This window comes from Carcharhinus amblyrhynchos, chromosome 7 (genome assembly GCF_965287045.1).
Source record: "Carcharhinus amblyrhynchos chromosome 7, sCarAmb.v2.hapA, whole genome shotgun sequence".
Taxonomy (NCBI): domain Eukaryota; kingdom Metazoa; phylum Chordata; class Chondrichthyes; order Carcharhiniformes; family Carcharhinidae; genus Carcharhinus; species Carcharhinus amblyrhynchos.
In genome coordinates, this window is record NC_137330.1 from 13,625,670 (window position 1) to 13,651,840 (window position 26,171).

Sequence of the window (26,171 nt, forward strand, 5' to 3'; positions counted from 1 at the left end):
GCAAGCATTCTGCGCACGCAACAAGGAAACAAGCTCATTAAAAGGTGATGATGATATGAGGTAAAAGTACACACTTGAAGTACATCGAGGGTAAACTGTAGTTTGGAAAGTAGTAAACAACATTATATGGCGTCAGACTGGGTGACATATGCAATCCAAGCAGTTTGTCTTTTAGCAATCAATCGTGAGTCATTGAATTTCTTTATACCCTAAGACTACAAGATATAGGAACAGACATAGGCCATTCAACCCATTGAGTCTGCTTTGCCATTCAGTCATGGTTGGTAAGTTTCTCAACCTTATTCTCCCACCTTTACCCTGTCCATGCTAATACATTACCCATAACACCATGCACCTTTATCTTATGTAGCAGTCTTTGATGCGGCATCTTGTCAAATGCCTTCTGGCAATCCACTTGCACCACATCCACATGTTCCTCATTGTTCATTACAAATGCAATGTTCTCAAAGAATTCCACCAAGTTAGTCAAATATGACCTTCCCTTCATGAACCCATGCTGTGTCTTACCAATGGGACAATTTATGTCTAGATGTCTTGCTATTTCTTCCTTGATGATAGATTCAAGCATTTTCCCTACTACAGAAGTTAAGCTAACCTGCCTTTTGTCTACCTCCTTTTTTAAACAGTGGCGTCACATTTGCTGTTTTCCAACCTTCGGGAACCACCCCAGAGTCCAGTGAATTTTGGTAAATTACCACTAGTGCATTTGCTATTTCTCCCACCATCTCTTTTAGTGCCCTGGGATGCAGTCTGTCAGGACCGGGAGACTTGTCTACCTTTAGCCCCATTAATTTGCCCAACACTACCTCTTTCGTGATAATGATAGTTTCTAGGTTCTCATCTGCCATAGCTTTCCTGTCATCAATTTTTGGCATGTTATTTGTGTCTTCCCCTGTGAAGACCAACACAAAATACCCATTCAATGCCTCAGCCATTTTCTCATTTCCAGTTATCACATCCCCAAAGGACCAATGTTTTCTTTAGCCACTCTTTTTCGTTTTATACATTTGTAGAAACTTTGGCTATCTGTTTTTATATTCTGAGCTAGTTACTCTCTGTTACATTACTCTCTATCTTTTCATTCATTTAGATTATATATAGCCCAGGCCCCAGCGTTGATCCTTGCAGCAGTTCACCATCCACTCTCTGTCAACATTAAAGTCCCAGGCTCATGCCCACTCTTTGTTTTCATTAGCCACCCCTCTATCCATGCTAAAATTTAACCCCAACTCCACAAGCTCTTTCCTTGCCTATTAATCTTTTGTATAGAACTTTATTGAACGTCTTTTGGAAATGCAAGTATACAATGCAAATATGTGAAAGGATTCTCCCCTCAGCCTTTGCTGCCCTTCAGCCACACTGACTACAGTAGCTCCATTGCCCGCTTACCTTTAACAAGGCTCCAATGTCTCCCATGAGAGGCAGTGCAGACTAAAATGAAACAGAAACATATGGAAGAGTGAGAAAAAAACATCAGAAGAAAGATTCTTCAAGGAAAGATTCTGTGTGGAGTTTGTACGTTCTCCATGTCCGTGCGGGTTTCCTCCCCACTCCAAAGATGCGCCGGTTAGATGGATTTGCCATGGTAAATTTTCTTCTGGTGTCCATAAGTGTATAGATTAGGTAAATTAGCAATGGTAAATGGGCTGGATTAGAGGGATAGGGCGAGGGTGTGTGGACTTGGGTAAGGTGTTCTTAGGGGGAGTTGGTGCATACTCAACAGGCTGGCTGGCCTCCTTCTGCATGTTAGGGGTTCTCTGTTCTACGACATGCCAATTATCAAACACAGTTTTGGATAACTGGACTGATTGGAAAGCTTAGCATGTGCACAGAATGATTCATAAGGACAACTCTATTATATTTCTGGATAACAGTGAAGTAAATTTACAATGCCACGTTTCCCACATGGAAAGCTGCAGAACATTTTGAGAACACTGGCCTCTCGCTAACAGTTTATTTTAGAGGCTGTCAAGCAGTCATTCATTGGACGTTGTGAATGTCCAACATCCTACGTTGTTGGGGGCCGGTTTCTAATAAAAGCCTAATTAAGATACGGTTTGCAGACAACTCTGTACAGCAAAGAAAGCTGGTAGAGGTGGTACAGATGATATTATCATTTCTCTACTAACAAGTACAAAACATTAAATCATCCAATTTAATTCAAATCTTTGTGGCAACAATGAATACCCCAATGAATACCCTTGGAATATCCCAAGGGTAAGGGGTTTGGATGGGGAGGAGTTTGTTAGGTGTGTTCAGGAAGGTTTCCTGACACAGTACGTGGATAAGCCTATGAGAGGAGAAGCTGTACTTGACCTAGTACTGGCGAATGAACCAAGACAGGTGATGGATCTCTCAGTAGGAGAGCATCTTGGGAATGGTGATCATAATTCTATCTCCTTCACAATTGCATTGGAACGAGATAGGATCAGGCAGGCTAGGAAGGTGTTTGTCTGGAGTAAGGGGAAATACGAAGACGTCAGGAAGTTACTTGGACAAATAAACTGGAAGGGGGCGTTCTTAGGGAAAAGTACCGAAGGAAGGTGGCGGATATTCAAGGAATGTTTGTCTGGAGCTCTGCATGACAACGTTCCGATGAGACAAGGAGGTTTTGGTAGGTCGCGGGAACCGTGGTGCACGAAGGCTGTGGTGAACCTAGTCAGGAGGAAAAGGAAGGTGTACAAAAGGTTCAGGGAGCTAGGAGATGTTAAGGATCTTGAGAAGTATAAGGATTGTAGAAAGGAGCTTAAAAAGGAAATTAGGAGAGCCAGAAGGGGTCATGAGAAGACCCTGGCGGGTAAGATTAAGGAGAATCCCAAGGCCTTCTATAAATATGTGAAAAGTAAAAGGATGAGAAGAGAAGGGATAGGACCTATAAAAGGTGAAGGGGGAAAGGTCTGTGTGGAACCAGAAGAAATGGCAGAGGTGCTTAATGAGTACTTTGCCTCAGTATTCACAGTGGAAACTGATCTGGGAGATTTTGCTACGGATTTGCAGCAGATGGAAAAGATTGAGTATGTGGATATTAAGGAAGAGGATGTGTTAGAACTTTTGAATTCTATCAAGATAGATAAGTCGCCGCGACCAGATGGGATGTACCCCAGGATACTGTGGGAGGTGAGGGAGGTGATTGCAGAGCCCCTGGCGATGATCTTTGCGTCGTCAATGGAGACGGGAGAGGTTCTGGAAGATTGGAGGATTGCGGATGTGGTTCCTATTTTCAAGAAAGGGAACAGAGATAGCCTGGGAAATTACCGACCGGTGAGTCTGACCTCAGTGGTTGGTAAGCTGATGGAGAGGCTTCTGAGGGACAAGATTTACGAGCATTTGGAGAGGTTTGACATGATCAGAAATAGTCAGCATGGTTTTGTCAAGGGCAGGTTGTGCCTTACGAGCCTAGTTGAGTTCTTCGAAAATGTGACTGAACACATTGACAAAGGAAGTGCAATGGACGTGGTGTACATGGACTTCAGCAAGGCGTTTGATAAGGTCCCCCATGCAAGACTTCTTGAGAAGGTGAGAGGGCACGGGATCCAAGGGGCTTTGGCCTTGTAGATCCAGAACTGGCTTGCCTGCAGAAGGCAGAGAGTGGTTGTGGATGGGTCTTTTTCTGCATGGAGGTCAGTCACCAGTGGAGTGCCCCAGGGATCTGTTCTAGGACCCTTGCTGTTTGTCATTTTCATAAATGACCTAGACGAGGAAGTGGAGGGATGGGTTAGTAAGTTCGCTGATGACACGAAGGTTGGTGGTGTTGTGGATGGTCTGGAAGGATGTCAGAAGTTGCAGCAGGACATAAATAGGATGCAGGACTGGGCGGAGAAGTGGCAGATGGACTTCAACGCGGATAAATGTGTAGTCGTCCATTTTGGCAGGACCAATGGGATGAACGAGTACACTATCAAGGGCAGGAGTCTTAGTAGTGTTGAACAGCAGAAGGATCTTGGGGTCCGGGTCCACAGGACTCTTAAATCGGCCTCGCAGGTGGAGGATGTGGTCAAGAAGGCGTATGGTGTACTGGCCTTCATTAATCGAGGGGTTGAGTTTAGGAATCAGGAGGTAATGCTGCAACTTTATAAGACCCTTGTCTGGCCTCACTTGGAGTACTGTGCACAGTTCTGGCCTCACTTGGAGTACTGTGCGCAGTTCTGGTTGCCTCACTATAGGAAGGACGTAGAAGCTATTGAAAGGGTACAGAGGAGATTTACAAGGATGTTGCCTAGATTGGGAGGCATGCCTTATGAAGATAGGTTGAGGGAGCTGGGACTCTTCTCCCTGGAGAGACGAAGGTTGAGAGGCGACCTGATAGAAGTTTATAAAATGTTGAGAGGAATAGATAGGGTGGATTCTCAGAGGCTATTTCCCAGGGCTGAAATGGTCGCTACGAGAGGACACAGATTTAAGGTGCGGGGAGGCAACTACAGAAGTGATGTTAGGGGTAAGTTTTTCACTCAGAGGGTGGTGAGTGAATGGAATCGGCTGCCGTCAGTGGTGGTGGAGGCGAACTCGCTGGGGTCTTTTAAAAGACTTCTGGATGAGTATATGGGATTTAATGGGATTGGGGGTTATAGATAGGTCTATGGATTGGTAGGTGTTGATGTGATCGGCGCAACACATGGGCCGAAGGGCCTGTTTGTGCTGTAGTGTTCTATGTTCTAATACGGTGATGCTTTTACCAGGCTTATCCACATTACCACAGTAGCTACACTTCTAACTTTTGTCATGGGCTGTTAAAACACTTCAGGATATGCAATGGTCATGGAAACTGCCATATAAATCACCTTACAATCCAATACTTATGTGGTCAAAACCTAACTGCAAATTCAAATAAATCTGATGCTTTCTGCTCCCCTACTGAAAGGTGATCAGCAAACTGAGCAAATTGTTTGAAAAATCCCACTTGTTTAATAATGGGATGGAAGATAAAGAACATCTTCTCTATCTGTGCCGGGCTGACTTCCGTTCTGGCCTGAATTTCATACTCGAGTTGGGTAACGGGAGTCCAGAAAACTGCTGTCTTGGCCCACTCACCTGGAGAGAAAGTGCCCACATGGACGGGATTTTTGCCCTGGAGGCTGGGTGTGAGTTGCAGCCCAGCCAATCAACCTGGGAAACTTTTCAGAGGCAGCCACAGGAGTTGCTGGGTGCAGATGTGGGCTATTAGAAAAGTTCGTCTTTGTTCTGTGGGACTTTGCCCCAGCTAAAATAAAAGCAGAAGACTCCTTCATTCCCCACACACTCCCCATGCCCCATCCATGCCATCTTGTGCTCCAACCCACCCCAATAACCTTAACTCTAACCCTGTAGCCTCCCCCTCTGCCCAAAAGCCAAGCTGCGGTGAGTAACTCGCCTCCTCACACCCGAAAGCCTGTCCACCATCGACGTGGCACAGGTCAGGAGTGTGATGGAATATGCTCCTCTTGCCTGGATGAGTGCAGCTCCAATAACACCGTCCAGGACAAAGCAGCTCATTTGATTGGCATCCCCTCCAGCATTTGAAACATTCACTCCCTCCACCACCAATGCACAGCGGAGGCAGTGTGTCCCATCCACAAGATTTACTACAGCAATTAACCAAGACTTCTTCAGCAGTTTCTAAACCCGTGACCTCTACCCCCTAGAAGGACAAAAGCAAGGGAACACCACCACCTGCAAGTTCCTCTCCAGGCCAGGCACCATCCTGACTTAGAAGTATATTCCCATTCCTTCACTGTCGCTGGGTCAAATTCCTGGGATTCACTCTCTAAAAGCACCGTGAATGCACTCCACCGCATGGACTGCAGCAGTTCATGGAGGCAGTTCACCACCAGCCTCTCAAAGGGCCATTAGAGAGAGGTGATATATACTGGCCTAGCCAGCAACGCCCACAAATAAAATAAAATAATCCTGATCTGCATAAGCAAGTGCAGCCTTTAACAGACTTCTAACATCAGTCTGGATGAGCGAGGGGGCGTAAGTCCGCCGACAAAATGAAATTTCATAGAACTGCAGTCCTGCCCAATCTGCTCTCTGAAAGCGTGGCTCAGACTGTGTACCAGCGCCATGCTAAGAAGCTCAACCACTTTCATTTGAGCTGCTTACCCAAGCTTCTGGAGGTCAGATGGCAGGACCAGATATCAATCAGTGAGGGGCTCAGCTAAACGGGCACACCAAGCAACCAAGCATATTGAGTCAGTCATCACTGGTTTGGGATGGTCATGGAGCCAGAATGCCTGACACTCCCTTACCAAAGCAAATCTTCTATGGAGAGCTCGAGTCTAGGGGGTGCTCTCGTGGTCCTGGGCAGGGCTGCAAGGACAATCTCAGAGCTCCACTTCGGAGTTTTGACACTGACTTTGAGCCCAAGATTGCTGCATCTGGTACGACCAAATAAAAAAATGATGTGACCTCTTTCAACACCAAACACTTATCAGAGGCAGAGAGAGAATACAAGGGGAGGATATCCTGAGACAGCAACTTGTCCACAATGCAAGCAGCTGTGGAGTCCTGTCCTATTTACAGCAGAACCTTTTGGATGACAATTGGTCTTGGCGGTTACCCACATACCCACTGACCCCTACCAAACAGATGATGAACAGGAACATAGGAATTGGGAGCAGAAGTCAACAAATTCAGCCCTTCGAGCCTGCTCCGCCGTTCAACCAGATCGTGGCTGATCTCATCTTCCTGGTCTCAAATCCACCTCCCCACCAGATCCCCTTAATCTGTTTTTTTTTATTAGAAATATGTCTATCTCCTTCATTTAACGATTCAGACTCCATCGCGCTGCGGGGCAGCGAGTTCCACAAATTCGCTGCCCTCTGCGAGAAATAGTTCCGGGAAGGACAAAGAAGAACATCTACCCACGAACTGCAGTGGGGCAGCCAGTCCGGCAGGATGCAAATCCAGCCTTGCACTCCATCCCCCGGGGCTTTCTGATGGATGAGTGGAAGCGAAGTTACTCCCTGTGTCAGTGATTCTCAGGAATGTCGCAAAAGCTTTAAGCGCTGATGTCTAAAGGAGAGAATGCTTCTCCTGCCTTTAGAGGATAGAAGCTGGACATTGGTTACGCAATTGTGATTAAAAAAAAAACCTTTACTTACCGGTTCTCCAGGTGGACCAGGTGGTCCTGGTACTCCATTGTTCCCAGGTAGACCCTGCAATAAAACGAGGAGGGAATCAGATGTGGAAGCTGGGCACAGTTCAGCACAGTGAAGAGTTTGATGGGTGTATCGTACTCACGTTCACACCCGGGCGTCCCAAAGACCCTGGCAAACCTCTCGGGCCCTGAATTGGGGAAAAAAGACGAAAGCTGTTTAACACCCTTACGCCCAGGTGTTGTATTGTTTTCTCAGTAGTTTGAGTTGTCCTTGGTTAGAAAGCTAGCTTCAACATTGTATTTTGTTATACACAGTGCAATAGAGGTTAGTCCCCTCTATTAGATGACTACGCTCCCATCAGATGCAGCTTAAAAAAACTGAAAACCAGGCTCCTGAAATTGTAAACACTATTTTGTAAATTGGATTTTCTGCGCCCACCTCAGCGTGTTTCATGGCAGCAGAAGTAGAAACATAGAATCTAGAAACAGGAGCAGGCCATTCGGCCCTTCGAACCTGCTCCACCATTCATTGTGATCATGGCTGATCATCAAATTGAAAATCCTGATCTCCCCCTTCCCCCCACATCCCTTAATCATTTTAGCCTCAAGAGCTATGTCTAATTCCTTCTTGAAATCAGACAACGTTTTGGCCTCAACTATATTCTGTGGTAGCGAATTCCACACATTCGCCACCCTCTGGTGAATAAATTTTTCTTCCCCTCAGTTCTAAGAGGTTTATTCCTTATCCTCAAACTATGACCCTTAGTTCTGGACTCCCCTACCATCGGGAACATTCTTTCTGAATCTCCTCTGTCTAACCCTGTTAGAATTTTATAAGTTTCTATGAGATTCGCTCTCACTCTTCAGAACTCCAGTGAATATAATCCCAACCTACTCAGTCTCTCCTCATATGACAAGACCTGCCATCCCAGGAATCAACTTGGTAAATCTTCATTGTATTCCCTCTATAGCAAAGACACTATTGGCCGGGATCTTCTGGCCTTGTCGTTGTCAACACGGTTTCCCGTTGTTTGGGTTCCATGGGAAATTCATGGGTTTGCCATTGGCAGGACCGCAAGCTCCCACTGACGGGAATGGCCTGAAAATTCCGGCCAATGAAGGCATATGTCTGACACTGCTATGGTGGAGGAAGCATTAATCCAGTTGCTTTAAATAGGTTAATCATTCAGTGAGTACAGAGGCATTGCAGATGAATATATTCAGAACTTAATAGCTGGTTCCTCACAGAACTAAAAATGTAACAGGAAACAAGGCAAACAAGGAAGCAAGTCCTAATTGCAAGGGATGTAAAGAAAGCCTTTCCTGCTTCTAGGAGCATCGGAGTTCCTGTGCACAGCAGGTATCAGGGCATTAGTTGGGTTGAAGTGCCCATCTGATGCTTCCTGCGTGAGTGAGCTGGTGCACCTGCTTCCAGACCCGGGCAATCCTTTATGTGTTGTCCGGCTGAGGGTGAATGGATCAAAGCTTCTTTCTGTAGTTAAACTACTGGCAGAAACCTGAGCTTGTCTGATTGAGTGAACAATGCCTCTTGTGCGTCTTTACCTAATACGGAGGCATGCACCTCTGTCTGAAAGTGTGCACCGCTTTGTGCCAGCTACTTGAGTTGTTAGTAGGCCGTGCACAACGCCTGAAAAATTATGTTGCGCAGCCCAGTTTTTAGGAAGCAACAGGGGAATAGTCTGAGAGGAAAACGGAAGCTACAATGTCATCAAACTCAGAGAACTAATGCTTATCAACTAATGTTAACATTTTTGGCAGCATGCTTTAGATGTGAATACAAGGAGGGAGAAGACTGATCCAAGAGAAAGCAGGCAAGCTCCAAGGAAAGATTAAGGAAATATAAACTCTGTGGCCTACAAGGTAAGTTAAAAAAGAATCATCAAGGCAAATGAAGTCCTTCTCTTGCTATTTTATTTGGGATATATTTTCACTAAAATAATAAACATCAAATGGAATTAATGCTTGCCTTTCATTGCAAGCATGGCAGAGGTTGTTCATGCGAACAGTCAGATCAAGAGAGCGTCTGGGTAGGGGGACTAGCCTGCTCTCTTCAGGGGAGAGAGCAGTGCCCTCGATGGGCTCACGGGCACAGAGCCTGAGGCCCCCAGCCTGGCTAAAAGGAACTGGAGCTGCAGATGGAGGGCTGGCCCGGAAACGCAGAAAGAGGAGCTGCAGTGAGCAACCAGCTGCTAGGGACTGAGGAGGACAATGTGGACAGTACAGAAGCATTCTGAATCCGAGCTGTTCCAAGGTGCTGGCGATACTGCTCACAGTGTGGATGCCAAGGAAACCAGGTCCACATGTTTGAGTGGAACCAGCAGCAGGAATGCCAAGGGTGTGTTTGCTCTCCACTTTATTTCTTTGCTGTACCCCTGCTTTGAACCTAGAATTAAGAATCTACTGATGACCACAAAACCATTCTCGATCCCATCTGGTTCACTAACATCTAGATATGGAGGGTATTATACTGTACTAATGCCTGGTATGGAGGGTATTGACTAGAAGCGAGGTTGAATAAGCTGGGATTGTTCTCCCTGGAAAAACAGAGGTTAAGGGCCACCGAATAGAAATTTATAAAATTGTGAAAGGTATAGATAGGGTGAACAGATGGAAGCTTTTTCCCAGGGCAGAAATGACAATTACAAGGGGGCACGAGTTCAAGATAAGGGAAGAAAGGTTCATTAGAGATGTGTGAGGGAAGTTCTTTACACAGAGGGTGGCGGGGGCCTGGAATGCATGGCCAAGTGAGGTGTTTGAGGCAGTTATGTTAGTCACATTTAAGATTTATCTTGATGGACATACGAACAAACAGGGAATATAGGGATATAAGCGGTTAGTCTGGATAGATAAATGTGATCAGCACAGGCTTGGCAGGTCGAATGGCCTGTTCCTATGCTGTACTGTTCTTTGTTCTTGTCCTTTAGGGAAGGAAATCTGTCTTCCTTACCTGGTCTGGCCTATATGTGACTCCAGTCCTGCAGCAATGTGGTTGACTCTCAAATGCCCTCAGGGATGGGCAGTAAATGCTCACCCAGCCATCGATGCCCATATCCCATGAATGAATTAAAGAGAAAGCTCAAATCCATTTTGCAAAGAGTGGGGATTGGAAGTGGGGAAAAAAGGATCAGGATATCAAATCTTCACTCTGACTGAAAACAAGACATTCTCCTTCTTTAACAAACAAGCCTGCAACACTGCTGATTCAAGACAAGGGGAGCGAACGTGAGTGAGCTTTTGGGGGGGATGGGAGGGAGCAGGGGTTAGGGAGCGGGGGGGGGCGCAGACTGGGGAGCTGTTCTGCAGGTGGGTGAAGGAGCTGTTTTGATGAACCTCTGAGGACTGGCTGGGGTGGGTGGGATTCAGTTAAACATTTTTTTATTCGTTCGTGGGCGCTGCCAGCTGACCAGCATTTATTGCCCATCCCTAGTTGCCCGAGGGCAGTTGAGAGTCAACCACATTGCTGTGGCTCTGGAGTCACTTGTAGGCCAGACCAGGTGAGGATGGCAGATTTACTTCCCTAAATGGCATCAGCGAACCAGACGGGTATTTTTTCTGACAATCGACAATGGTTTCATGGTCATCCATAATTCTTAAGTGGGATTCGAACCTGGATCCCCAGGATATTAGCTGAGGGAGTTTGAGGGCTAGTGGAAGAGTGAGAGCGGCGTAAGTTATTGGGAAAGTTAGGCGGGATTTTCTGACCCAAGACTGGGAAATCCTGCCCGAGGTCAGCGTACTTTTGGATGGTCCATTCCTTGCCCACTACGATTTCCATGGTAGGCGGGCCAGGAAAATTCCACCCATTAGGTTAGGCAACTGGAATCATTCCAACTCTTGGCACTATGCTGCACATGCACACAGCTGAAGCGTACGGAATAAGGGGACATTGGCATCCTGGCAATATATATCCTGATGCAGGAGAATCGACTCAAATTTGGGACAATCTGAGATGATCGGTCGCCCTGCGCAACATGAGGGTCCACATTATATGGGAAAATAAAACAGAAGGGAGAAAACCCATTCTTCATGTATAGTTTCTAAATTTGTATTTGTAGAGTGAGGTTTGCAAAGATTTACATCTCCCTCTTGGGCTGGGGGATACTGTATGCTAAAGGAGTAAATAATGAAGGTCTAGCTTACTAACGACTGCCACTATTGCAGATATATACCATTTCTCTGCAACAAGACTGTCATCTATTTGACATAAAAAGTTGCATTAATATAATGGGGAACATGCTCAGATTGCCAATACGGACTTCTGAGGCTGTAGTTTCAAAAGAAAACCAACTGGGATCTGAAGGTGCCACAGTCAATATTACTGTGAACGCCTGCCACAGAGAATGGTAAAAAGATGCAATTGTCTCAGAGGACACCACAAGACTGATCTCAAGAATCATAGAGAACAAGGGATAGGGAAGCCATTTCTTCTTATTCATTGTTGGGCTGTGAGGGCAAGACCAGCACTGATTGCCCTTCCCTACTCTGAGAGGAGGGTACTAAGCCATCTTCTCAAACTGTGGCGGTCCATATGATGTAGGTACAATAAAAGTGCTTTTAACTTGAAGTGGTTCAATAAAAACTCAGGGCCATTCTATCACTTCAGACAACAGTTAGGGCAAATCTCAGGGTTGAATGCCTGGGGTCACATGTGGGCTGGATCAGGATCTGGGAAAGATTTCAGACTTCATTAGTCAACTAGATAGGGTTATCCGACAATCTGGGGATTTCATCATCATTATGCATATAGATAGCATTTTAGTTCAGGTTTGTTTTTTAATTGTATCTAAGTTTCCCCAGGTGCCCTGTTGGGATTTGAATTCATGTCTCCAGAGTTACTAGTCCAGGCCTCTAGTCCAATGACATCCCTGCTACGCTACTGTTTCCTCAAGGTGCTAAGGAGCTCTGAGAAGCTCAAGATTTTGTGAAAAATGTGGTTGAAGAGGGAATCTCCTCAAAATTGATAAAATCTTGAATAGTATTTCATTGAGGTAAACCCAATTTATTGTTTCGTACTTCATCAACAACGTAAGACCTGAGGCTGTAAGTTTGAGAGTAATTGGGTGGCACGGTAGCACAGTGGTTAGCACTGCTGCTTCACAGTGCCAGGGACCTGGGTTCGATTCCCGGCTCGGGTCACTGTCTGTGTGGGGTCTGCACATGCTCCTCGTGTCTGCATGGGTTTCCTCCGGGTGCTCTGGTTTCCTCCCACAGTCCAAAGATGTGAGGGTTAGGTTGATTGGCCGTGCTAAGAAATTGCCCCTTAGGGATGTGTGGATTAGTGGGTATAATATGTAGGGATATAGGGGTAGGGCCTGGGTGGGATTGTGGTCGGTGCAGACTCGATGGGCCGAAGGGCCTCTTTCTGCACTGTAGGGTTTTGTGATTCTAATCATATCAGCAAAAAACTCCATACAGGAAGGCTAGTAATTCTGAACAATCTATTGTGTAAACAATAAACATTGGAGTTATGAAGGATAGAGATACCATGATTGAAAAGTACAGATAAGTTTCATGAGGCAAAATGGCCATTCCTAATGTTGAACAATCACTCTACCTGAATTCATCACTTTCAAGGCAATAACACTGCATGTTGTCTACGTATTCAATCATGATTTTTGTTGAAAAAGACAAAGCTCTTACCCTTATACCCGGCTCTCCAGAAGGACCTCTTGGACCCTATGGGGGACATCAACAAGAAAACAGACTGCTTAAATTTGCTTTCATCTACTCTGTAATACTGCTTAATTTTTTTTTCCTTGGGATGAAGACATCTTCGGCAATTGCCTCAAAAATGTGGTGGTGGTTCTTCTAGAAGTACTGCAACTTGGGTCGTGATGCTATTCCCACAACGGTGTTAGGAACGGTTTCGGAGCCAAGAATAATGGAGGGAACAGCTATATATGCCCATGTCAGGATGGTGCATGACCTGGCAGAGAGCCTGAAGGTAATGCTAGTCCCATGAAATTGACAGCACAGTGGGGCATAGTGATTAGCAGTCCTGCCTCACAGCGCCAGTGTCTTGCATTCAACTCTGGCCTTGGGTCATTGTCTGTGTGGAGTTTGCATGTTCTCCTCATGGCTGTGTGGGTTTCCTCTGGGTGCTCCAGTTTCCTCCCATACTCCAAAGAAATGCAAGTTAGATGGATTGGCCATGCTCAATTTCCCCTGAATGTCAGGGGAACTCGCAGGGTAAATACATGGGGTAGGGCCTGGGTGGGATTGTTGGTGGTGCAGTCTTGATGGGCCAAATAGCCTCCTTCCGCACTGCAGGGAATCTATAATTCTCTGAAATGGTTTTATCTTGATGGAGAGCCTTAGGGGCTAGGAGGTGGTCTCAAGGTAATGGCAACAAAGAAAGTCAAATGCTGAGGGTTCTGCTGGATATTTTTTATACTCACTGGGGGGCCAAGGCGGCCAACTCCAGGTGGTCCCTTCTCACCTTGTGGACCTTGAAGACCAGGTAATCCACGCTCACCCTGAAAAGATATCCGAGTTTTATCACTGAGCAAACATTAGGAAGTGTTATTTTTAGTGGCTGCACATTTGGGAAGTTAAATGGAGTGAATATCAATCGTTTACCAGAGGCAACTTAAATGTACTGATTAGCATACCTTCTCAAACTTCACATGCAAGCAATGTATCCATTGAGGATTAAGCAATTCTTGTATCAAGTCTTTGTGTACACATAAATCTTAACCACAGTAATTCAATCAAGTAATGACTAAATGAATAGACTAAGTTTCTAAACAGAGATTATGATATTGAATACCACTTAAGGGACAATTGAAGATGTGTTTTATCCAAACTCACAGGCAGCTGACATATTTAATATAAGGGCTGCAATTATTGGCTCAGTAAGAAGTCTCACAAAACCGGGTTAATGCCCAATAGGTTTATTTTGGAATAACGAGCTTTCGGAGCGCTGCTCCTTCCTCAGGAGAGGTCGGTTCACAATAATGGCATGTATAGATAAAGACACAATTGCAAGATAAGAGTCCAAAGATGTGTGGGGTAGGTTGATTGGCCATTGTATAGTTGCCCCTTGGTATCCTAAAATGCTTAGGTTAGAGGGATTAGCAGATAAAATATGTAGGGACATGGGGGTAGGGCCTAGGTGGGACTGTGGTTGATGCAGACTCGGTGGGCTGAAGGACCTCTTTCTGCACTGTAGGGTTCTGTGATTCTATGATTCATCTATGATAATGGTTGGAGTGTGAGTCTTTACAGGTACAGACAGTGAGATTGGAGGCAGCGCAAATGGTCTGGGCTTGCAAAATCCTACTAACTGTGCTGGCTTGAGACAATTCACACCTCTTTAACTTGTCATTATCCTTCTCGCATTTCCTGCATCTGTAAAGATTTGATAACCTGAAAAGACTTGCACTCCAACCATTATCTTTTATCTGTCCAAGGGTTGTCAATGTTCTGAGTCTCTCTCTCTCTTTTTCATTTACATTGAGAATCTAAGGAACTCAGCCTGTCAATGATCTATGAGCTTTGGCGCAAAATGTGACATGCAGGAGACCTTTCATTTCAATTTTACAGAATAAAGAGATATACATTTTTAAAATTAATTCGTGGGATGTGGTAATTGCTGTCGAGCTCAGCACTTATTGCCCATCCCTAGCTGCCCTTGAGGTTGGTGGTGAGCTGTCTTCTTGAACTGCTCCAGTCCACGTGGTGTAGATACATCCACAGCTCTGTTCGGGAGGCAGTTCCAGGATTTTGACTCAGCAATAGTGAAGGGGGTGGGGAGGAGGTGTGGGGCGGGGTGGGGCAATATATTTCCAAATCAAGATGGTGAGTGGCTTGGACTGGAACCTCCAGGTGGCAGTGTTCCCAGATATCTGCTGCCCTTGCCCTTCTCGATGGTAGTCATCATGAGTTGGGAAGTCGTGCCTAAGGAACCTTAATGAGTTTGCATTGTGAAATTGCAAATTTGCAATGTGTTGCAATGATTTGCAAGTTGGAATGATCATAATTGTGCAATCATTTCATTATTCGATACTTGATTTTTATCTCAACGATTTTCTGTATCTACCTCGTGAAATATGATTACTTTGTTTTACTTTAATTGCAATCATGATCACAATTTGACAGCTGTAGCCATGATGATTTTTCAATAAATCTACTCTTATCTATAGATGCACGCATGGGAGGCAATAATCAGATCAGCTTATCAATAACTAAACTTGCTGGGCAGATTCTGTTTCAGATTCTCCTCAGGAGATTCACCCTTCCTCTGATGATGGGAGAAGTTGATTTGAAGAGAGGGCAGGAGGCATATCATTGGTGGAAGGATGAGGATCCAGCTTCCAAAAGGTCTTTTTCAAAATCAATCTGCCTTTCTTGGTCGAATTATTTTTATAATACTGGTTTCTTTTCAATCATACTCTTTCCCCCAGTGTTTTGATTCATGCCTCGCTATTTATTTTGTTCATTCATGGTGTGTGGGCATCGCTGGCTGGCCAGAATTTACTGCCCATCCCTGATTTCTCATCCTTGAGCTAAATATCTCCCCTTTGGCTGTAAGTACATACTAGGAATGTCCTCTTTTGGAGCGAGCTGTGCATAAAATGGGGCCCGTTGATGAACTCTCCTTTTATTTCTGCTTCCTTCCTCTCGGATAGGGTAGGGTGGCACGGTGGCACAGTGGTTAGCACTGCTGCCTCACATTGCCAGGGGCCCGGGTTCGATTCCAGCCTTGGGTAACTATTTGTATAGAGTTTGCACATTCTCCCTGTGTCTGTGTAGGTTTCCTCCAGGTGCTCCAGTTTCCTCCCACATTCCAAAGATGTGCGGGCTATATGGATTGGCCTTGATAAGTTGCCCCTTAGTGTCAGGGGAACTGGCGGGGTAAATATGTGGGGTTACGGGGATGGGGCCGATGTAGGGTTCTTGTTGGTGCAGGCTCGATGGGCCAAATGGCCTCATTCTGCACTGTAGGGATTCTGCGATTATTGCTGGAATCTTAAAACACGTCACATTTTGAATGTTGCCTTTTTCCTTAGATGTACATAGCAAATGTACACTGCCTATACATTTGCTTTTGCTTTTGCACAATGCGGGGAGGGTGGGAGAGTGGGATTGTAGTCAATGTGGACTCGATGGACTGAATGACCTCCTGCATGGTCAAGATTCTGATGACACTCATTACAGCAACTCGAAGGTGGAAAGTATTGACATCACATGGAGATTCTCTACCATTGCTTACTGAAGCTTCGCATGACCACAGATTGACTGTATCAATTTTGTTGACAAGTCTGTTTATTGTACCTTAGGCCCCCGCGATCCTCGTGTTCCAGGTGGACCAACCGGCCCCTAATTGTAATAAGAAGCCAACAATTAAAGAAAAAGAATAATGATAGAATACAATTCATTGATGAGAATGCACATATTTCAGATCATTTCTTTCTTTTAAACCCGCACATCGTCCAAAATGACACAAACCTCTTTTCCAACGAGTCCTGTCCCTGGAAGTCCGGGGTCACCTTTCTCTCCTTTCTCTCCGGGTCGTCCAAGAGCACCCCCCGAGTCTCCCTGCAGGGCACAGAATCTTGCATTGATTAACACAATACAGATTTTTGTGCTTACACCATCAAAATGGTTGGCCATTGCCTACTGCAATATGGTTGGCCAGGAAACTGAGGGATGAAATGATGATCAGGCAGGGGAACGAGGCTAACCCATTGCACTGGAGATGTGCTGACACCTGCACTGGTGGTTTGCCTAAGCTAGGGTAGAGTAAGAGATCAGGTTAGCCAATGAGGCAACTTTTCTTGGCTAAGATGAAAAGTTAGCTCAAGCCAAGGAGGGGGTGCAATGCCTCACCTATCAGTTTGGATCTTGTTTGATTGAACCCAAGATAGGATGCATCTTATCTTGTCAGCTTGGATCTGGTTTGTCCCTCATGTGGGGTCCAGGATTGGTCTTAATTTGAATTGGCTTTTTTAATTCGAATTAAAGTGCCAAAAGGTACCAATAAAAAAACATCAAATTCAACAGGAAAAGAGCCAGGAGCTTGGAAAGAGTGATTACTGACAGGACAAAAAGATCAGTCCTTGACAAAGCCTCTGAACCATGAGGGCGGAGTAATGAGCTGAACAATCATCTTTTGTCAGCAAAAGATCACAAGGGAGGGTTTTTCTCTTGAGCTCAGTGACGGAGTGTCTAATTAACCATAATATTTATCATTGGGAAGAAAGAGCTAACATTTATATAGTTCCTTCACATCCTCAGGCCCAAAGTACTTTGCATTTGAAGAATTTTGTCAATAGCTTTTGACATACTATGAAACTCAGCTGCCAATATATGCACAGCAAGATCCCCAAAACGCAACAAATATGATAAATCATCATTTGTTTTGGCAGCGTTGGTTGAGGAATTAATGTAGCCCTCTGTCCCCGAAATTCCCCTTGCTGCTCTCAAGTTTGAGGCTGGTCAGGAAGTGGCCCTTAAGTAAACATTAATTAGTGAGATTCTGCTCAATATTTATTCTGAAAGGTACCTCCTGCAAAGCAGTATATCCTCACGTGCTGAACAGAAGCGCCAGCCCAATTCTCAAGTTCTAGACTGGAGAACGGCTGTGTCAGTTTGAAGCTAATTAAATAGCACCACTGATTCTGTCTGGAATGCATTGTCAGCTCTGAAGAAGAGTAATACTAGATTGGAAACACGACTGTTTCTCTCCCCACAGATAGTGCCAGACCTGTTGAGCTTTTCCAGTACTTTCCATTTTTCTTATTAATGCACTGTCACGGTCTGAAAGAGTAATATTGATCTCACTCAAGGTAGAATCATAGAATCACATGGTGCAGAAGAGACCCTTTGGCCCATCAAGTTTGCCCAAACATATTAGAAACACCTGGATTCCCGCCTAATCCCATCTACCTGAACTTGGCCCGTAGCCCTGAATGTTACGATGTGCCAAGTGCTCATCCAAATAATTTTTAAAGGATGTGAGGCAACCTGCTCCTACCACCTTCCCAGGCAGCGCACTCGGGACCATCACCACCCTCCGGGCAAAAAAGTTTTTCCTCACATCTTCCCTGAACCTCCCGTCCCTCACCTTCAACCTATGCCCCCTCGTGACTGACCCTTCAACTAAGGCGGACAACTGCCACTTATCCACTCTGTCCCTCATAGTCTTGTACACCTTCATCAAGTCGCCCCTCAGCTGGAGTAGTGTGTGCAGTTTTGGGCGCCGTACTTACGCAAGGATATTTTGGCCTTGGAGGGAGTGCAGAGGAGGTTTACTAGGCTGATGCCGGAGTTGAGGGGGTTGAGCTATGAGGAGAGGCTGAATAAACTAGGCTTGTACTCGTTAGAGTTTAGAAGAATGAGGGGAGATCTCATTGAGACGTATAAGCTGATGAATGGGATGGATAGGATAGAGGTGGAAAGACTCTTCCCGCTCAGAAAGGATAATAGGACTAGGGGGCACAGCCTCAAGATAAAGGGGGGGCGGTTTAAAACGGAGTTGAGGAGGAACTTCTTCACTCAAAGGGTGGTGAATCTCTGGAATTCTCTGCCCGTTGAAGTGGTGGAGGCTACCTCGCTAAATATTTGTAAGACGCGGGTTGATGGGTTTCTGATAAGAGAGGGGATTAAAGGTTATGGGGAGAGGGCGGGAATGTGGAACTGAGTCACGACAGATCAGCCATGATCTTATTGAATGGTGGGGCAGGCTCGAAAGGCTAGATGGCCTACTCCTGCTCCTATTTCTTATGTTCTTATGTTCTCAGTCTTCTCTGCTCCAAAGAAAACAAGAAGCCTATGCAAGCTCTCTTCATAACTTAAATGCAGCATCCCAGGCAGCATCCCGGTGAATCTCCTCCGCACCCCGTCCATTGCAATCACATCCTTCCTGTAATGCGGTGACCAGAATTGCACACGGCTGTGGCCTCACCAAAGTTCTATGCAACTTTAACATGACTTCCCTGTTTTTGTAATCCATGCCTCGATTGATGAAGGCAAATGTCCCATGTGCCTTTTCCACCACCCTACCAACATCCCCTTCCGTCTTCAGAGATATGTGGACAAACACACCAAGGTCCCTTTGTTCCAAAGAACTTCCTGGTGTCCTACTATTCATTGGAAGTAATTTGACAAGGAAGTACTCAAAGTGTATCACATCATACTTTTCCGTGTTAAATTCCATCTGCCACTTATCTGCCTGTCTGACAATTCTATTTATATCTTCTTGTAGTCCAAAACACTCTGCCTCACTGTTAACCACCCAGACGATATTTGTGCCATCCGCAAACTTACTAATCCTACCCGCCACATGGTCAACTATGTGATTTATATAAATGACAAGTATAAAACTCTACCAATGCCCACTGGCTCCACTCACAGATTGCACCCTTGGTCCCTAATGGGCCCTACTCTTTCCCTAGTTATCTTCTTTCCATTCATATACTTATAGAATATCTTAGGATTTTCCTTTCTTTTATAAGTGAGAGCTTTCTCCTATCCCCTTGTTGTTTTCCTAATTGCTTTCTCAAGCTCCATCCTGCACTTTCTATACCTCACTAATGTCTCCACTGATTTGCTCCGCTTGTACTTTATAAAAGCCTTTCTTTTCCTTCTCATTGTATCCTGAATATCCCTGGTCATCTATGGTTCTCTGGGCTTGTTATTTCCACCTATCGCCCTGGAGGGAACATGCTGGGCTTGCACCCTCAGCGTTTCCTTTTTGAATGCACCCTACTACTCTTCTGTAGATTTTCCCATTAATAGCTGTTCCCAGTCTACCTTGGCCAGGTCCAGTCTTATTTTCCAGAATACACTCTCCTCCAATCCAAAACTTTTTTTTTTGCAGCTTGTCTATCTCCATGTCCATAACAGGCTTAAATTGTACCATGTTGTGATTGCTATCACTAAAATGCTCCCCCACCACCATAACAACCACCTATCATTCCCCAAAATTAGGTCCAGCACAGTTCCTTCCTTGTTTGACCCTCCACACTAAAAAGTTCTCCTGTATACATTTCAAGAAGTTCACTGCTTCCAAGCCCTGAACACTATGCATATCCCATTTAAAGTTAAAACCCCGAATATAATAACCCTACGGTTATTGTTTTTACACACCTCCATAAGTTGTGCACGTATTTGCTCCTCAATATCCCTCTGACTATCTGGGGGTCTATAATGAACACTTAACAACGTGGCTGCCCTTTTTGTACTTCTAAACTCTACTCACAAAGCTTAATTTGATGCCTGCTCCAAGATATCATCTCTCCTTACTGCAGTAACTGACCCTTTTACTAACGCAATTGCCTCCTCCTCTTTCACTCCTCCTCTGTCTTGCCTGAAGATTCATGGCCCGGATATGAAGGTAATGACAGTACTATTCCAATACTGTTCCACCTGCAATTTTCTCTGGTTTCATCCCCCACTATTCACTAACTGGTAAACTGTCGAACAATAACCAGACAACAATTCTTTATAATTAATTGCGTTTTTCAAAATGATGGTTGTTCTTTTGCAAATGATGCAGGAAGCAATAGGAGATTTTGTGACATTTCCTCAGCATCATGATGTGTAATGAAGCAGGGGGAATCATTAAAGAATTCAAGGCAATTTAAACATTTTTTATCAGATCAAAAACAGGTGACAGTAAGAAAGAAAGACAGATTGCATTCATATATCACCTTTCACTACCTTGTCTCAATTGCAGGGTGTTGAGTATCATTCAGTGGATCTTAATGAAGTCTTAAATACATTAACTGTGCGTATTTGTTAACTACGCATATACATATATGTGGTGATTTGTGGTGACTGTCCCTTTTTGGCCAGGGTTCAAATTTGGAGTTCTCTCCATGCTTACTTGTGCATATGTCCAACACTAAGCTGACCCTAGGTGCATGTCATGTACTGTCTTATATCAGTGTGTGGATGGTACTGTACTCAGTCCTACATTAACCCTACAGGTGACAGGTCTTTATTCTGCACACAGTGCTTCTGAAGTGTAGTCACTGTTGTAATATGGGGAATGCAGTGGCCAAGTGGTGTGGCAATGCCCAGGTAATCTCTCTTGTTCTTGTGGCAATGCCCAGATAATGTCTCTTGTTTTTGTGATGACGAGCAAGGAATAAATGTGGACCAGGACATCAGGAATGAATCCCTGCACCTCGCCACACCTCCCCATGCCCCCCCGCCCACCAACCCTCTCCCCCTATCCCCCTGCCTCCCTTTCTTCACCTATAACAAATGCCATGGGATATTTTACATCCACCTGAGAGCAGACACAGGTCTTCCTTGGTTGAACGTCTCACCTGAAAGAGGGCACCTGTGACAGTGCTTCCTCCCACGGTACGCATTGGAGTGTCGACCTGGGTTTCCTGCTGATATCTCAGACCGGCACTGACTCAGGGACAAGATCTCGGACCGGCACTGACTCAGGGACAAGATCTCGGACCGGCACTGACTCAGGGACAAGATCTCGGACCGGCACTGACTCAGGGACAAGATCTCGGACCGGCACTGACTCAGGGACAAGATCTCGGACCGGCACTGACTCAGGGACAAGATCTCGGACCGGCACTGACTCAGGGACAAGATCTCGGACCGGCACTGACTGAAGAACAATAGGGCTGACCACGGCACAAATTTCAATTCAGGATCTGTTTTACAATTCACCCAATTTTCATTTAATCACAGAATGCTACAGATCAGCAGGATTTGTGGCCCGCTTTGTGTCTTTGTCTTTGCTTTTTAAAGAAAGACGTAATTAATCCCATTCCCCTGATCTTTCCCAGTGGACTTCCACTTTTTTTTTAACCGCCCTCAAGAAAAATGATACAAGATGTAAAACAAGTGCTCAATTGACAATTGTATCAGCTTTTGCACATCAGAGTTACAATAAAACCCCCTCCAACACTCAATATTTCTAAATGTAACGATCGAAGGAAATGAGATAAAACCTTGTCACCCTTTTCACCCTGTCTTCCTGGCTTGCCAGGTTCTCCTGTCAATCCCTGAGAAACGAGAGAGAAAAGAAATAATCATAAATCATTATTTGATCACAATCAGCAAGTGACAACACACTATGATAAATCCACAGTATCTGTTAAGCTCTGCAAGCTCCACTGGGGAAGAGCTGTCGTGATAATTACAAAGCCGACACGTTCAGGTTCCAGCTTAGATGAGTGTACAGTGAAGTTTCACAAAGAGTATACTGATATATTTTTGAACAAATGCTTTTTCAGAACAGGTTGACTCTGAGTATCATTTTTAAAAAAAACTTATTTATGGGATTTGGGCTTTGTTGGATAGATCAGCATTTATTGTCTTATCCCTGGTTGCCCTTGAGAAGGTGGTGGTGAGCTGCCTTCTTGAACTGCTGCAGTCCATGTGGTGTATGTACACCCATACTGCTGTTAGTGAGGGAATTCCAGGATTTTGACTCAGCGTCAGTGAAGGAATGCTGATATATTTCCAAGTCAAGGTGTTGAGTGACTTGGAGAAGAATCTCCAGATGGTGGCATTCCCAGATATCTGCTGCCCCTGTCCTTCTAGATGGAGATGCCAGCGTTGGACAGGGATGGGTACCGTAAAATGTCTCACAACACCAAGTTAAAGTCCAACAGGTTTATTTGGAATCACGAACTTTTGGAGCGCTGCTCACCTGATGAAGGAGCAGTGCTCCGAAAGCTCATGATTCCAAATTTACCTGTTGGACTTTAAACTGGTGTTGTGAGACTTCTTACTGTTCTTCTAGATGGTAGTGGTTGTGGATTTGGAAGGTGCTGCCTTAGGAACCTTGATGAGTTCCTGCAGCATCTCTTGTAGGTGGTACACGCTGCTGCTGCCACCGTGCATTGGTGATGGAGGGATTGAATGTTTGTGAAATGGATAGCAATTAAGTGGGGCAGCTTTGCCCTGGATGGTGTCAACCTTCTTCAGTTGTTGAGCTGCACTCATCTGGGCAAGTAGAGAGTATTCCATCACGCTCCGGACTATAGACGGTGGACAAGCTTTGGGGAGTCAAGAGGCGAGTTACTCAGTGTAGAATTTCCGACCTTTGACCTCTTTTTGTAGCCACAGTATCTGTGTGGATAGTCCAGTGACAAATTGACCAGAAATATTAAAAAAAACCCATGTGTTTAAATCCAGCCTCATTGTATTAATATGAAATGACAGAAATTTGAATACAATTCCTACGTGTTCAGTATAGAATTTGAACATGCAGAGCACTAAAAAAAACTATCAAAGAGAAACTGGATGAAGAGGTTTATTTGCTGATTGAGTGACCTACCCTGAAGATCTAAGTATCCTATATTCGAGACATCAGTGGTTCAAATAGGTCTTACAGGGACAGCACGGTGGCACAGTGGTTAACACTGCTGCCTCATAGTGCCAGGGATTTAGGTTCAATTCTGGCCTTGGGTGACTGTGTGGAGTTTGCACATTCTTCCAATGACTGCATGGCTTTCCCCTGGGTGCTCTGCTTTCCTCCCACACTCCAAAGATGTGCGGGTTAGGTGGATTGACCATGGTAAATGCACATGGTTACAGGGTGAGGATAGGTCAGGGGTGTGGGCAGGGGTAAGTTACTCTTCTGGAGGAGAGCCAGTGCAGACTTGATGGGTTGAATGGCCTCCTTCTGCACTGTTGGGATTCTATGGTTAAGTAATAAGATGCTAAGGTGTGGAATATTTATTGAAGTTCTCCTGATCGCCTCCCTGCCACTGATCCCTGTGGTATCCCACTAGTCACCCTATATTTCACCCCTTAGTCAATCTTTTGGCCCTCATTTGCTGTATTCTAAACTGCTCCTAATCCTCAGGCTTGCTACCTTTTCGAGCAACTTTGCACGATTCCTCTTTGGATCTAAAGCTATTGTCAACTTCTTTTGTAAGCTGTGATTGGGCCATTTTGCCTGTTCTGTTTCTTCCATCTACCCAGAAGTGGTGAGGAATCAGTGTTGGGGTGCGGCCAGCACAGAAACAACAATGCATCCCTGTGTTCAAAACCAACTTTAACATGTTCGAAGCGTACTTACTATTTCGCCTTTTAATCCTTTGGGACCTACGGGACCTGGCAATCCTGGTCGACCCTGCAAAACAGATGATATTCAACCCATAGCACACAAAACCTTGCTAAAGGAAGGGACCCTGTGAAATATTAAAGCTCTGTCAATGAGAGAGCAACCATCCAACTTGAAGCCTGCCCTCTGCTAGCCTGCCTACAATTTTTGATCTATAATATACACGCTGGCTAACGTTATGCTTGGATTATTGAGGCTAGGTTTGAATTTCCACATTTCTTAGATAGAGCAAGCCTCAGTGTTCTTTGCCATTGTGATAGAGAGTGAATCTTTCATCAGGATAGATTCTCGACCACAACAGCCAAAGCATCCTATAACCTACAGATTATCAAGGTTCATGAGGGAATTCAAGTTTGTATCTTGTGTAGATATTGTGAGCAGTCACTGAGACTCACACTCGAGGCAAGGCTAAAAACACTTAGAAGGCTTTTTTTAAATTCATTCATGGGACATGGGCATTGCTGGTTAGCCAGCATTTATTGCCCATCCCTAGCTGCCCTTGAGAAGGTGGTGATGAGCTGCCTTCTTGAATCGCTGCAGTCCATGTGCTGTGGGTTGACCCACAATGTCATTAGGGAGGGAATTCCAGGATTTTGACCCAGCGCCAGTGAAGGAACGGCGATATATTCCCAAGTCAGGATGGTGAGTGGCTTGGAGGGGAGCTTGCAGGTGGTGGTGTTCCCATGTATCTGCTGCCCCTGTCCTTCTAGATGGAAGTGGTTATGGGCTTGGAAGGTGCTGTCTAAGGATCTTTGGTGAATTGCTGCAGTGCATCTTGTAGATGGTACACACTGCTGCTCTTGAGCTAATCTTCAGCATCGAAGGACCACATTGTCAAAGGTCAGTCTTGAGATGGGATGTTTGAAAGTGAATTTTGGAAAAGGCATGAAATGGAGTAAAAAGGGCACAGCTAAACACTAATAATGAGGCAAAGATTCATATTGTAACCAAGTTTTGCCTTGCATAATATCAGCATGACAGCATTGCTCACAAGGCTGCCATTATTGCCGATCTCCAGTTATCCTACATTTGATATCACTCACTTGCCCTCTGAGGGCAATCTGTCAACCACATTAGTGTGGGACTGGAGTCACATACACATGAGACTGGGTCACAATGGCAGATTCTCTTTCCTAAGGGATTTAGTGATCCAGCTGTACTTTTAAAACAATTTTCATTTCCAGATTTTTTTCAACCTTATTCTGATCGCTAAACTGCCATGCTGGGATCCGAGCCCACCTTCTCTGGATTACTAGTCCAGTAACATAACTGTTACGTTACTGCACTGCTAGTTTGTCAGGTAGTGGAGCCCAAAGCTCTGGAACGGTTGAATGCAAAGGAGATCAGCTGCAATCTTACGATATGGCTAACTGAACAGGTTCAAGGAGGTTAATGGCCTCCTCCTGTTCTGATAGAGGGACTATTATATTTTTTCACAAGGCCCACTGAGAGCGAAAGCTGACTGGATTTTCCTTTCTGCACCTGTCTTATGATCATTTGTGTGTTGACTTTAGCAAGAATACATTACCATCAACCAGAATCCTAAACGAATCAGCAATGTTCTCTTGGTCTCCTCCATGTGCAGAATAGTTGGATACTTCACAAGTCACATGATAACCAAGCTCCAATCAGCAGTGAGCAGACCAGTGATAGCTTCATCAGCTTATGACGTCTGCAGGGTAGTCACTGGAGGACTAATTGACTACCAGATAAAGGAATTCATCCACAACGCAAGAGAGAGATGACTTCACCCAGAAAGTGGTGAGAATGTGGCACTTACTCCCACAAGGTGAATAGAAAGGGTACCAATAATGGAGCAAAAATTTGTACTGTAACTAAGTTCTGCCTTGCACAATATCAGCATGAGAGCATTTAAGAGGAAGCTGGTCAATCACATGAGGGGAGAAAGGAATAGAAAGATATTATTTATGGGGTGTGTTGTATTGGGGGGTGTGAGGAGGTCAATGTGGGCCATAGAACAGTGGGGCCAAATGGCCTGAG

The 26,171-nt window shown here is 45.0% G+C and overlaps 1 protein-coding gene and 1 long non-coding RNA gene across 2 annotated transcripts; both read right to left on the minus strand.

The window, feature by feature from the left end:
* Positions 1-1,410: 1,410 nt before the first annotated feature.
* On the minus strand, positions 1,411-7,285 carry LOC145345421 (uncharacterized). Its single transcript, XR_013887060.1, has 3 exons — positions 7,240-7,285; positions 7,101-7,154; positions 1,411-1,452 (listed from the first exon to the last, which is right to left on the minus strand). It is a non-coding gene; the product is annotated as an uncharacterized LOC145345421 (long non-coding RNA).
* A 6,146-nt stretch (positions 7,286-13,431) lies between these two features.
* LOC145345352 (uncharacterized) lies at positions 13,432-25,749 on the minus strand. The gene is made up of 6 exons (XM_080193168.1): positions 25,699-25,749; positions 24,126-24,179; positions 22,045-22,098; positions 16,568-16,657; positions 16,394-16,438; positions 13,432-13,593 (listed from the first exon to the last, which is right to left on the minus strand). Exons 1-6 carry the CDS (start codon positions 25,747-25,749, stop codon positions 13,432-13,434), a joined length of 456 nt encoding a protein of 151 aa, XP_080049294.1.
* Between the last annotated feature and the right edge of the window lie 422 nt (positions 25,750-26,171).

Bases quoted from the DNA above. Each gene is read 5' to 3' on its own strand.
- LOC145345352 (XM_080193168.1), bottom strand. From the start codon at position 25,749: ATGGAGGAGACCAAGAGAACATTGCTGATTCGTTTAGGATTCTGGTTG. The intron at 24,180-25,698 runs GTAATGTATTCT...TCTGTTTTGCAG, and splicing joins GTTTAGGATTCTGGTTGATG to GGTCGACCAGGATTGCCAGG. The intron at 13,594-16,393 runs GTACAATAAACA...ATATCTTTTCAG, and splicing joins GAGGATCGCGGGGGCCTAAG to GGTGAGCGTGGATTACCTGG.